Source organism: Nicotiana sylvestris, chromosome 5 (genome assembly GCF_000393655.2).
Source record: "Nicotiana sylvestris chromosome 5, ASM39365v2, whole genome shotgun sequence".
NCBI classification, from domain to species: Eukaryota; Viridiplantae; Streptophyta; class Magnoliopsida; order Solanales; family Solanaceae; genus Nicotiana; species Nicotiana sylvestris.
The window spans coordinates 98,331,298-98,345,751 of NC_091061.1; the positions used below are offsets into that span (position 1 = coordinate 98,331,298).

A 14,454-nucleotide genomic window follows, 5' to 3' on the forward strand; every position below is an offset into this window, starting at 1 on the left:
AATTAAATTTGCAGTTCATAAAATTAGAAAAGAAATCAATAAATACTGATATTATGTTAGTTCAATTTTGGGGGGGGGGGATGTATATATAATAAAATTAAATTAATAATGAATTTAGTTTATTTTTTGGAAAAAAATGGACCAAACCACAAAACACCCATATTTATTCTCCAAACTCTTACAAATAACTTTTTTGCCTAAAAAAAGCATTAATGGACAAACCATAAGTTAAAAAGATGAAGTATACTGTATACATAAAAAAGTAGAATATTTTTAAAGGACAAAAGAATTTATATTTTCTCCCTTATCTTTTCTTTTCTTTTTTCCACGTAATTTTCTCCTCCCTTTTCTTCTTCGTCTCTCTCCGTGTCCCTCCCCCTTCTTCTGAACATTTCGCCGACCAGTCCCTTCTTTGTCGATACATACACACACTTCACTATTCATATATAAACAAAAACACTTCACATATTCACATACTTCTCTTCCGTTGATCTCTCTCTCTCTCTCTGGATCCTTATCCAACACCGTCACACTCTGGTATGCCAACTTTCTTCTGTCTTCTTTAACACGTTTTATGTACCTCCCCATCACGGATCACCTGCCGAAAATTTTGTTTCATTTCTATCTGTTTACTTTTACTTTGATCTGATTTATATGTATTTTTAGTTGTTTTGTCTCTCTTTTTTCGTTGTTCTTTGTTTTAATTGGCATTTGAGTCACTTGAATTAAATTCTTGGTTCTTGAGCTCTTCTTGATAACATAGCACTTGCAGTGCATTTACTACTCCCTCATCCCAAATGATTTGGGTTATTTGACTGGAGACAGAGTTTTAAAAATAATGGAAAACTTTAAACAGAATACTCTAAGTAGTCTTAGTACCAGAATACATTCTCTCTTTTTTTTTCTTTTTTTTTTTGTATCTACCGGACCCTTCTAAGTGTAAAATGAGATTGTAAAGATTATGTAGTTTCTAGATAAGGAAACGGTCTTCGTGCCAATTCTTTTGGGATGGATGAAAAAAGAGGAGTGCTACTAAATTGGAGTTGAATTGGCATGCGGATTCTTTTTTTTCTTTTTTTTTGGAGGGGGGGGGGTGGCTCATTGGTCTAGGCACTTTTCGATGGTTGCTGTGTTGTTGACGGCGTCCTTTAACTTTTCTGGATCTTTTCATAACAAATATGCTGCTATTGCTTTCTGTTTATGTAAAGTAGATTGGATTTCACAACAGCATGGATTTATCTTTACAAAGGCGTTTAATATTTTAGAGAATTAGGTGTAAATGTTGCATGGCCATGTGATTTGATTTAGTGCTTGGTAGTTTTGTGGCATTGAGCTAAGAATTCGATATCAGCCAGACTTTTAGTATATATGGATGCATAAAGTGTAATAGTCATGAACCAGGTGGCACCGCATTATTATCCTATGATGATATCTTTTAGTGCACCGTAAAAAGGAACATGTCTTCTTGTTGTATAATAATTGCAGATAAGCCTATAAGGCTATAAGCAACTACTCTGCGATACCAGCACAGTAGAAAAGTTTTGGTCCTGTGTGCTGCTTTGCCAACCATTTCCTTGTTTTCTTGTTCTATTGATAATGTAATGAAGATTCTGTTTTCCTTAACTTTCTAGTGAAATCCAGTTAAATCTAGTCTTGGAGCATGTGTTCGAGTTTCTACCAACTTATGAGTTATTATTGAGATATGATAACATATCATAGTTGATAAAGAATGCTCCCAATTCAAATGGAATTTGCATTGGCCTGATCTTTTGGAATATAGTAAACATGTGGATAACATTAATTTGTTTTGGCTCTTTCCTGTTGTATCTACGAGGGAAATCTAGACTCGAGAACAACAATTAGAGCTGGCACATCAGGTATTTAGTGGGAATCTGACCTACAATAGCTTTTGCAAATGATAACGATTTCATCATCTTCTGATCTGTCTTTTGGGAGCATATGGGAACTTGAATTGAAATAGATAGGATAGGTCCCAATGCTTCAATACACCTTTGAGTTTTCAATGGGATTTAGTTGAGATTAGACTCAATATACCTCCTCGACTTGTCAGAGATTTAATTTAGGTTATTTAGGGACGTTATTAGGAAAAACTCTCTTCTACAGAAACACTACCTTTTGTAACAGTTGCTAATTCTACAGAGTTTGCCTCTTTCTTTCCGCTTCTCCTTCCAGTCACCTTTAGTACATACACAAATCTAGGTTCTCTGAATGTCAAGTTGATTGAAGGTTTGGTGTAAACTTTACTGTCAAAGCAACAAGCATTCTAATGTCGAGATGTTCAAAAGGCATGACTAGTTGTACTACTCACGAATTGTCATTTTAGTTGCCTTTTCGCAGGTTCTCAAGTATAGACTATTGCTTCAGACAAACTATACTTATATTATGTAGGATTGAATCTCTGAGTAGCTTTTCTTGCTCTGTATATTGACAAACTCTTTGCTTTTGAGAAGTCTTTTCCCACGTGATGAAGAAGAAAAAGAAGTACAATTTGATCAAATTACTTCTAGATTAAAATGCGAAATGAATGAATCAACTTTAAATCTTTGAACATCAATAAAGCTAACCAGGAAAGCAAGCCTACTACCAGGGGCAGTTTGCACTGCCATGTGGATTTTGGGTTTGTTTAGTGTAGCCTATTAAGGCAATCCAGAGAACCTCCAAGAAATTATGCATCTTTGAGTCAGAGGTGGCTTGGGGAAGTTACCTTTTCACTTTCTGGAAATGAAGATGACATTGCTTAGGGGACCTTTACCTCCAGAATAGGAAATTGGTAGAGGATTTGCTCCCGTAGATTAATCCCTGGCACCTACGTAAAACATATTTATGCAACTGAGATCTTCAAGTTTCACCTAGAAAATCCACAAATGAATAGTAGTAAAATATCTAAGATGGGCTTCGACAAATAGTTGCATGTCTCTAAATTTAGAATATAATAAGCAGTTTGGGCTCAGGACAACTTGATATTGCAGGAATGCCAAGTCATTTGACATTCAAATTGTTTCTGCTGTAAATTATGTTATTTGGTTTAATTATCAACATCTGTTGATACCTGTGCTATGTGATTTTATGATTCTGCCTGGCAGTAGGCCAAAGTTATGAGTTGTTTAAATCATTTCTGTTTTTTTTTTATAAATATTTTCAGAAGGATTTTTTGTCCTCCCTTTTTTCCTTTTGCCTGCCTTAGGATTTTTCGTATTTTGTACACACCACCACAACGTAAGTGTGCATGCAGACATATACCTAACTCAAGCTGAAGAATATGTTAATATTTTTAATTTGTATATGCCAAACTTATCAAAAAAACATTGTAAATGTCAAATTTAATTTCTGAAGTTCCCTTTTATGATCTATTAGTTGTGGATAGATGCCAGTTGCAAAACTCCGCATAGGTGGTACTTCAGATGCAATGAAAGCAGATGAGGTGAACGATTCACTTGATACTTTCATTAGACAAGCTATGGGAAAGGAACCTCTGCTTTCTTTCCCAAGAACGGGGGAAGGTCCTGTTCAATGGATTCAATGGCTTAATTCTTTAGATCAGCCAGGTACCGAACTTAAAACCTGGTGTTCATAGCATACAACATTTCGTCTTTTTTTTTTTGTTGGTTAACCATCTGGTATCAAAGCACACTGGCCCGGCTAATCCGGATTCTAGCTGCATAGGGAAGAGCTCCCTACTAGAAGTTTTTCCATTCCTAGGGCTCGAACCCGAGCCTTTGATAAAGGGTGGAGGGAAAGGGATCCCATCCATTCCACCATGCTCCTTGGTGGTATAGTATAACACATTTCACTAGGTTCTCATGCATGTTAAATTAGTGGATCAAGGAATTTACCGATATTTCAACAGATGTGGATCCCTCAAGCTGAATAGAATGTGAGTTTAGTCATCCAAAATGCTTTAAGCGACAGTGTTTGATGCATTAGCTGCAGATGCCAATAAGTAGCCTGAAAAGGACTATCTGAAGATTCTCCAGACTGTAACAGGTCACATACAGGACTATGGCTTAAGTCATGAATATTGATAAGCTTCTGTTACTTTTTTTTGCAGATATTACTGGATGGCCTTTTTTGACACCTTCAAGAGTTCAGATGCAGAAGTGTGAGAAATGTTCGAGGGAATTTTTTTCACCTATTAATCACAGAAGACATATACTTGTGCACCGCAGATCCTTAAATCTTGATAAGGTATATCTCAGACTTGGAGGCCTTTTTCTTTTTACTTTGATGTGTTTTAATGCTGGAAAAGATTTGGAGGTTTACCATTTGTGTACATGTAGTTATTGTAAAGGCTCGCATAAATTCTAAGCTAGGTGCAGCACATAATGGGTGCTTCTTAAGCAGTGCTTCAGTGTAGGTTCTAAGGCGTTAGCACCCATGGTTCTCTCTTGATGAGAGCAACACTAACCATTGAATATAGTTTGTAAAAAAACAACAACAACAAAAACAACAACCCAGTAAAATCCCACTAGTGGGGTCTGGGGAGGATAGTGTGTACGCAGACCTTACCCCTACCCCGAAGGAGTAGAGAGGTTGTTTCCGAAAGACCCTCGGCTCAAGAAAATAAAAAGACAACAATTGTTAAGGAGACATTGTGAGCAATATGCTATTAGAATATGAATTTTAATCAATGTTAGCGAGACACTTCAGAAAAAAATCTTTCTACACTACTCAGAAATTCAAAATAACTTGTAAACTCAATTAATATATTTTTTGATTCATATAATTTACTTGCAGTTCTTTCAATCTTTGGACACCATATAATTGTTATCTGTGCTTATAGTTATTCTTGCAGTACATATTTATATTTTATATTTTTTTCTTCGTTTGCGCTCTTCTTCATTAAGGGGCACGCTTAAATAGTTAAATAGGGTTTTGCGCTCAGAGCCCCAGCAGAAATTGGTGTTTTTTAAACTCTTTTCACCTTTGAAAACACTGGCATATCTACTGTCATTTGCAGTATCATTTCCATTGTGGTGAATGTTCTTGTTTTTTGATTAGGTAACTAAATCTTGATATCATATATACTTGTAAATATAGGGTGCGTTGGGTGTGCATGTGTTGAATCTTATGTTTTATTTACATTTTGTAGGAGTCGCACAAATACAGGGATTTGTTGGCAGCATTCTGGGACAAGGTAATTTTCTCTTCCTCACTCCCTAATTCTTTGTGTGCCTTGTTCCATAATGGTTATTTATGTTGTCTGTATCGCTGCTGCATACAGCTCTCAGTGGATGAGGTTAAGGAAGTTGTATCATTGCAAGATATTTCATTAAAGGTAACTGCCTGATTCTATGTTCTGCTGTCTTATGTATGTTTTTTCTTGACTTGGAACTTAAAGTGAGTTTTTCTTAAATGGAAAAAATATATGAAATGGAACTGAAAGTGAACTCTTCCCCTTGCAATTTTGACACAGAAATGTGATGATAATTTGGAATTGACTGAAGGTTGAATAAATGCCCCTATGGACAGTAATAGAATAATAATCTAGGCTATTCGTGTTGTGCAGCAAGACAAATATTCCTCTTCTGTTCTGGTAGATAATGTGAACTTGAGAAGACCAGATAGAACACCTGCATGTGTTCCTCCCTTTGGCTATGAGAAATTACAGCTTATTTCCCCTGGGTTTGCATAAACTGGATGTAGCCTCTGTCTCCCTTTATTCAGCGATAATTTTCTGTAGTAATTGAGCATTTCCACATTTAAGCTCATTGTATTAGCTTAGTTTTGATTAGAACTAACTATATAGTTTATACAAATGGTAGTTATGCTAGAAATCTTTTCTTTTCAAAGCTGTTTATGACTAGCAGAGTTCTTTTGGGCTACTGATAAAAACTTGTCTGAGCATTTCTCCCCTCCCACACTTTATAGAGTGTTAGATTGTAATTGCCATATTTCTTTTAGGAAATTGCTGGATCTTCACTTGTTCATGCCTTGGCAACAGCTTTGGGCAAACCTGGTTTTTGGACTCTTCCTCGTGGTTATGTAAGGGCTGGTTCAAAGTTGTTGGTTAGTTCTCTATTTCCTTTTTTACTGAGTATTATTGAACCAACAACAAAAGAAAAGTGAGATAAGAGCCAATGACACTAAATAGGATCAATTTGCAGGAAGTCATCCAAGCTAAAACTTTCAGGCCTCCAGTGACTTCCCAGGAGTTATTTAGTATCCTTGAAGATGCTACTGAGAGAACATTCTTATGTGCTGGCACGGCTGACTCGGTGCAAAAATATGTTTTTGATGGGGAAGCTTCCAAAATTGGTTTTGACGCGAAGAATCTAGTTGCTTGCACCAGCTTCCTTTTTGAACAGAAACTGGTAGAATCTCTTTATTTTTCTGGAGAACTTTCCTGCTTTACGTGTTTATACTTTTTTCACATCTATATACGTAATGGTGCCATCTGTATTTGCATGAAACTGTTAGATTCAGTTCCTATTTTTATTCTTGGAAGTGTGGTTAGACGAATACATTCTTTTGATTATGCTTTACCTGATTCTGTCCAGCGAACCAACATCCATAGTAACTGGTATTCATTTATGCTCAGGTAAAAGCATGGGTTGCTGAAAAAGATGCTGAAGCTTTGAGATGCCAAAAGTTGCTTTTTGAGGAGGAAGAAGCTGCTCAAAAAAAGTGAGACACTTTTTACCATATCAACTCATCTTCCCTGATTTTTTTCTTTTTTCATGTATTCTACTGAGGTTATGGTGTATCATGATTGCTCCTATGTTCTGAGTGACAAGTTACTACATGATAAAGTCATATTTCTTATCTTTTTTGGATAAATAATAAATTTCATTAAAACAAAGGGCAAAAGTTCCCCGTATACAAGAAGTATACCAAAAGATAGAAAACCTTACAAAAAGACATGGTTTTCTGTTGTATTTCATCAAAAAAAAAACATGGTTTTCTATGATTGCTACCCAATCATCTATACATAAGGGTTGTGGGTGCACCAAAAAACAATAAACGAAAAGAGGCTATTCCTAAAAAATACAAGATCTTTCTCTACTCCATCAAAAGCTCTCCTATTCCTATCTCTCCATACGGTCATATTTCTTTTTTTTTTTGAATTGGTAACTATTGTATATATTATAAAAATCAGTACATAGGTTGCACTGAAAACCAAATTTACATAGAGAGAATTTGAAGATATTCTAATTTAAAACCTAGCAGGATCCTAGTATGTCTATGATTGTCAATGTATCTTCTGTGTACATCTGTTTGCACCAAAAACAAAATAGAAGAATACAATTGAGTTTGATCTTCTGCAGTGGATTGCTTCTGTCTTCAAAACATCTAGTGTTCCTTTCCCTCCAGACTGTCCACCAGATACATGCCGGAACAGTCCTCCATCTATCTCTGCTAGTTGCTTCAGCTCCAGCTTCTTCCCAGCTATAAATGACATCTTTAATCCTGTATGGCATTGACCATGAAATACCCCTAAGACTAATAAAGATTTTCCATAGTTGGTCTGTAATCTTGCAATGTAGAAACAAATGGTTGACAATTTCTGCATTTTCCCCACACAGAAAACATCTTGAACACATAGATATTCCCCTTTTTATGAGGTTTTCCTGGGTTAAAACCGCCTCCTTTGCTAGTAGCCAAGTGAAGCAAGCTACCTTGTATGGAATCTTTGTTTTCCATATATGTTTCCAAGGCCATGTGTCTACCTGTTGATTGTCGTGATTCAAAATCTTATATGCATCCTTCACTCGGTAAACCCCTCTGTTGTGCCTCTCCCACCATATTGAATCCAACCCTTCCTGTAATCCTGTAAATGCTTCCAGCTCTTTGTAGAGGTCAGTTAATCTTGTTATCTCCCAGTCATTCAGCTGTCTTCTTAGAGCTATTTCCCATCCTTGACAACTCCTTATTTCAGCTACTGTCTTATGCTGGTTTTGTGCTAAACCGAACATATCTGGGTATCTTTCCTTTAAGCTTCCAATTCCTAACCAGTTATCATTCCAGAAAGATGTGTTCCTTCCGTTGTTCACTCTTATGGAGGAGTGATTCTTCATTATTGGCCAAAGTTCTCTGATGGATTTCCACACACTTACTCCATGTGATGTTCTGACTTTTTTTGACACCCAGTTGTTTTCTTCACCATACTTTGCTTTGATCACTTTGGACCATAAAGATTGGGGTTCTTTAGAGTACTTCCATAACCATTTAATTCTAAGAGCCTTGCTTTGGTTCTTCAAATTCCTTATCCCCATTCCACCTTGTTTTTTATCCATTGTTAGCGTCTTCCAATTGACTAAATGGAAGATCTTTTTCTCCTTATTGCCTTGCCAAAAGAATGTTCTTCGGAGTTTGTCCAATCTCTGTAAAATGCCTGTTGGAATTGGGAACAAAGACATCATGTAAGTAGGTAGAGAGTCTAATACTGAGTTGATTAGAACTAGCCTACCCCCAATGATAGGTACTGCGATTTCCATCTTGACAACTTCTTCTCACACTTTTCTATGACTGAATTCCAGATTTCTTTTGATTTGGATCTTGCACCAAGTGGCATCCCAAGGTAAACAGTTGGTAGGGACCCAACTTCTCCACCCAATATCTGAGTCAGTTGCCCCATGTTGTTAACTTCATTAATGGGAAAAATATTGCTCTTTCTCCAGTTAATGTGTAATCCTGATACTCCCTCAAATAGAACCAAAATGATCCTTAAGAATCTAAGTTGGTCTTTTTTAGCATCACAGAAGACTAGAGTATCATCAGCATATTGGAGATGTGTGATCTCTAGATTGTTAGCCCCACTCCTGTTTACCTCAAAGCCTTTAACCCATCCATTGACTTTAGCTGTTTTGATCATGTTGTTCAATCCTTCCATGGCTATGATGAATAGAAAGGGAGATAAAGGATCACCTTGTCTGAGACCTCTGTGTGAATGAAAATAACCTTTAGGACATCCATTTATAAGAATGGAGAATTTCACAGTAGATATGCAAAATTTCATCCATCTAATCCATTTTTGCCCAAAACCCATTTGTTCTAACATTCTTAGTAGGAAGCTCCAGTTCACATGATCATAGGCCTTCTCGATATCCAATTTGCATAAGATTCCAGGTTCTTTCTTTTTTATTCTTGAATCCACAGCTTCATTGGCAATCATCACTGCATCAATTATTTGTCTTCCTTTGATGAACGTCATTTGTTGAGCATCAACAATTTTCCAACCACCCTCTTAAGTCTTTCAGTTAAGACTTTTGAGAGCAGTTTGTAAAAGCTCCCTATCAGACTGATCGGTCTGAAATCTCTCAATTCTTTCGCACCTGTCTTCTTTGGAATCAAAGCTATATATGTTGCATTGAAGCTTTTCTCAAACATCTCCTGTGAATGGAAGTTGTTAAAAGCTGCCATGATATCTTCCTTCAAAATGTCCCAACACTTTCTGAAAAATCCCATAGTGTATCCATCTGGACCTGGAGCCTTGTCACTTGCACACATCTTCAAACTGCTCAACACTTCTTGTTCCTCAAAGTTACTCTGTAAAGACTCCCTTTCCGATTCAGAAATGCTTGAACTATTTTCGAAATTGACTGTTGGTCTCCACTCTTCAGGTTCTGTGTATAGCTCCTTGTAGAATTCAATGATCTCGTTCTCTATTCTTTCTGGATCCTCGATTACTTCATGTTGAATCGTTATTTGGTCAATGTTGTTGTTTCTCTTGCGTGCATTTGCAGTCCGATGGAAAAATTTTGTATTCCTATCCCCTTCTTTGAGCCACAAAGCTCTTGATTTTTGTCTCCATGCAAATTCTTCATTCTTGAGTTGCACCTCAATCTCCATTAGAGTGGCTGCTTTCCTGACTGATTCCTCCTCTGTCAACGCTCTTAGTTGTTGCGTTGTCTCAAAATCTGCTAGTTGACTTAGCAATTTTGATTTCTGCAGTCCCAAATTGCCTTCGTAACTTCTGCTCCATCCTTTTAGCTTGCCCTTGAGAGCTTTTAACTTGCAAGCTAAAATGTAATCAGGTCTTCCTGAGAATTCAAAGGATCCCCACCACTCTCTAATTCTGTCCTCAAAACCTTCCACATTCAGCCACCAATTTTCAAACTTAAAGTATGATTTAGCTTGTTCCCACGCACCACAGTCTAGAGCCACAGGTGAATGGTCCGAAATCAGCCTTTGTTGGATAGTTTGCTTGATGTTTCTGAACCTTACGTCCCATTCTTCTGAAATAAGAAATCTATCAATTCTTGAAGCCGCTGTATGATTGTCCCCTTTGAACCAAGTATAGTTTCCTCCTTCAAGTCGAAGATCTATCAACTCCATATCTTCTATAAAATCCGAAAACTCCACCATCGCTCTGGACCTCCTTGAACATTCCCGTTTTTCAGAAGGATACCTTGTAATGTTAAAATCGCCACAAACCGCCCAAGGACCTTCCATCAATCCCCTCACTGCACCAATTTCACTCCATACTTTTTTCCTTTCTATTCTACAATTTGGAGCATACACTCCTGTTATGTGACATTGAAAATTCTGTAGAAGGGCTTCAAACTTGCACGTCAAAGTGTATGCACCAGTCTGTAACACCTTCCCTTTCCATACTCTGCAATCCCATAACAACAAAATCCCCCCTCTCGTACCGCTAGCTTCTAAACTTGCATACCTCACCCATCTACCACCCCATATTTGAATGACTATTTCCTCGATATCCCCCTCGACTTTTGTTTCTTGCATGCAAATAATGTCTGCCCTCCAATTCTGCACTTGACTTTTTATTATCTCCCTTTTCTTCTTATCGTTTAAACCCCTTACATTCCAGGAAATTACTTTGATCATCATATAGAAATGATTGATAAGTCTCTTTCCCTACTCCTTTTCCCATCACTCTTGAATTTAACATCGAAAGAAGTTAAACCTTTTAATTCCAGTGATCCTTTGAATCTTTGTTTCTTCACCTCCAGCTCTGTCTCCACCCTTCTTACCTGTCTGCAGCTGTCAATTTGCATTAACAATTCCAATGCTTCTTCTTCATGTCCTTGGAAATCCACTCCAAACATTTTCCCCAATTTGATCATATTTTGGTGGACCCATATTGTTGCATCCATGTCTTTATCCAATAATGGATTGTGTTGCTGAACTGCTAAAGGATTCACCTCCTCGATTTCCCACTCTTGAATAGAGCTAAATCGCTTTAGATGTTCCAGAGTACTTCCCACGTGATCATTCCCCATCTTTGAGTTTATGCTTTGCTCCCCTTCCTTCTGTTCCAATCTTGCTGAATCTGCTCCACCTTCTGCCTGACTGCAACTGGTAATTGTTTCCTTTTGCATACTTTCAAGATTCACATTAAGGTTTTGATCCCCCGGAGATGACTCTTTTGCCCCCGAGTGAGAAGGTCCTCCCATTTCCTCGATATAAGGCTTCAGCCCAGTATCTTCAGAGATCTTACACGAGAGGTCATTAAAAATGACTTGTGCAGCCATATCGGGGTCATAGGATTTCAACTTGACTTTTGACACTTTACTGCTTTGATTCATCGGAGTTGAACCTTGTGTAAATTGTCCACTTGCCTTTCCTTTACCAGTGTTTAGCTCATACCGTGTCTTTCTTTCAGCCCAGATTGGGATGAAAAATTTGGTACCGTCTCTTTCAATCCCCACCTCATTGGGAGTCTTTCTGCCATCACCAGCAATTTTGATTCTTGCCCACTTAAGATGTTTTTTGAGATCAGTTTCTTCTTCTGTAGCTAACCAACCCCCACAGAGATCTCCTATTTCTTTGAAGATCTTTTGTGACCATAGATGTAATCCAGCATGTTTCCTCAACTTGTGAGTTTGGAATGCAACCGGCAGTATGATTCCACCAATCCAGATGAAGCTTGAATTTTTTCCATCTCCATTCTCCTTGCACAATCTGCTCTGCCATGAATCTGTTTGGAAATTCAAACATTTCTTAATTCTTATTATTGTTTAGCGTAATCTGTTAATGCTAATGACGTAACTATTTCTGGAATAAAAACATTTACGTGCTCTGAAGATGTGCTCCTGCAGTTTATAACCTTATTTTTTGAAGCAGATTTCTCAACAAGTAGAAGACAGTTTCGTACTTTTATATGTTTGTCAATTTCTAAACTTACGGATATGGAGGTAAAGAGCGCCATTGTTACAGTGCTGTGGAGCTTGGAGATTTTGATATTTGCATTTAAAGACATGGCAAATAACTCATCCGTTTCACCTGGAAGTGACTTACTTTATTATTTGTTGGGAAGTAGATAAAGACAGGGCAGCGACAACTGTTGTAAGCATTCACCCCTAAGGGGATGGAGCAACTTTGACATTGGGAGCAAGTTCCATTCTACTTCAAATAAAAAGATTACTTAGTCAGATTAACTTACTTACCACGTCAGCTTGACAGTTTTTTAAAACTTTTGGCACTTTTTATTTGAATGAATCTTGGTTTGTCGCTTCTTTGAGGGTATAGCTATTGAATTCCTTTCAATTATTTCTCATGTGATATGCTAGGCAAGCTGAGCTATTGGAAAGGAAAAAGGTGAAAAAGCTTCGACAGAAGGAACTGAAAGCAAAGGAGCAATCAATTGAGGAGAAAGGAATTCTGGAGGCACCAGCTGATTGTTTTGAGGTTCCATTGGCAGAAGTCTCTAGCCTTCCACGGCCATCTGATTCCTATTCTAATATTCCTGACGTATCTCTGGACGTCTCCACCTCTCTTGAAATGGTTCAGTTCTCCAGCAATGTAGATACGAGCGTCGAATCCCAATATGATCTTTGTCACCAACACCTGGATTCAGTTAAAGCTCATAATCTTGAACCCCGACCAGTGTCTGCCAATAGTCGACGGCGTTTTGCCAATTCCCAGTTGCAAGCACCAAAATCGCAAAGGTCTGGGCGAAATGGTGGTTTCCATAACAATCAAAATCATCAAGCATTGAAAGCTGAACCTATACAGAAGCACAAGGACAGTGGTACCCCTGTTAATAGCAGTATGATATGGACAAGAAAAGTTAGAGTTGAAAGTGATGATACTTCAATACTGGAGGTGCAGAAAGAGGACATAGATCAGAAGCAGAGCAAATCTGAAGTGATAATTGGTTCTATATCTGTTCCCGTGGAAGATTGCAGCACTCAGCAGCAGGGAAGAGATGATTTTGGAAGCACAGAGCTTCGTAAAAAATGCAATGTTGTAGAGAAGCCAGCTAAGCATGATGCTCTTCAGGTTGGGTCAAATAGAGCAGCTGCCAAGCTTTGGAGGCCTGTGAGGCATACAGTTGGAAGACAAGATCCTGAAGAAGAGGGTGTCATGTGTTCAAAGTTTGATGATCGAACATCATTAAATGAAAATTGTTTGCAGTCATGTCCCGTGGACAGCTCTGGCAGTCGTAAGAATTGTCAGGATCCAGATGGAAATGCACATCAAGGTTTGGGATTTTCAAGTATCGCTGCAAAAGCTTTTCTTGCTCAGAGTATGTTTTACTAGCTCTCATGTTTCTATATATTATTATTACATGCATGCACAAACACAACCATGCATATCTGCTCCAAGTATTGTCTGCTTCTTCTTCATTCTGATTGATCTGAAAATCTATGTAGGATGGAGGGAGGCCATTGCTGGAGATCATGTCAGATTAGTGCTTTCTCCTGACACTGAGTCTTCAGGGCGCCCGGAGGTGCCAAGTAGCAGCAGTTCAGAAGCAGCCCCAGCATCAGATTCTGGGGAACATGGGGTTGTTTCCAGAGCTGACACTGAACTGGCAAAAAATGAAGTTCTTACTTCATCTTCAAGTGGAAACATTAAGGTCAAGTATAGGCCAAAGCCCGAAAAGGGTGTTAAGACAATGTACATTCCCAAGCAAAAAAAACATCATTTAGGATAAAAGGCAACATTCTTACTCATACCTGAATATGCAGTTTCTAGCCAGTGCAGCAGAGGTTCCTTTTTACCAGTTGTCTTCTGTGAGAGAGTTAAAGATAGGGTTTCTAGTGAAAAATAGCTTGTAGTTCCATCCTCTAGTTTGAGTCGTTACAACTCATTTTTGGCTCGGGCTTTTGCGCCTAACAATTTTGGCGTAATAAGTTTGGGTTTCTTTTTGGTCTTATTTGTCAATTCTTTCCGCTCACCAGATATCTCATATTTGTCCAGACAATGTATGAATGAATACAAATCAATTTGTGAAATGATCCCAAAGATTAGAGAGCAACCATTTTTGTCTTTCTTTTTCTAATTGCTATTAGATTTGGGCAACCCTCGCCCCTCCTCTCCATTGATGTCCATACAGTTCCGTTCGACTAAATTTACCTCTCCCTAATTAAAGGCTGGTTTTTGTTTGTTATGGCGCAAACTCAAAATGCAGCAATGGCCAATTGGCTCAATACAAGAACTAAACCAAAACTGGAATGTTTCTCATTGATGATGGTAAAAATGAGAAAATGAAGGTTGAATACAATCTGACTACAATGCAAAAAT

At 37.9% G+C, this 14,454-nt stretch overlaps 1 protein-coding gene across 3 annotated transcripts; it reads left to right on the plus strand.

Moving 5' to 3' along the window:
- The first annotated feature begins 323 nt into the window (after window positions 1-323).
- LOC104210967 (uncharacterized) lies at window positions 324-14,199 on the plus strand. 3 transcript variants are annotated; one of them, XM_009759949.2, is made up of 10 exons: window positions 324-537; window positions 3,376-3,566; window positions 4,070-4,206; window positions 5,111-5,155; window positions 5,243-5,296; window positions 5,923-6,027; window positions 6,126-6,332; window positions 6,560-6,645; window positions 12,495-13,453; window positions 13,581-14,199. In XM_009759949.2, the coding sequence occupies exons 2-10, from the start codon at window positions 3,386-3,388 to the stop codon at window positions 13,862-13,864; spliced, it is 2,058 nt and encodes a 685-aa protein (XP_009758251.1). In that variant the 5' UTR covers window positions 324-537; window positions 3,376-3,385; the 3' UTR covers window positions 13,865-14,199. The 3 variants fall into 3 exon arrangements, with proteins under 3 accessions (XP_009758251.1, XP_070030646.1, XP_009758252.1); XM_070174545.1 differs by having other exon boundaries at window positions 3,386-3,566; XM_009759950.2 differs by lacking the exon at window positions 3,376-3,566.
- Window positions 14,200-14,454: the final 255 nt, after the last annotated feature.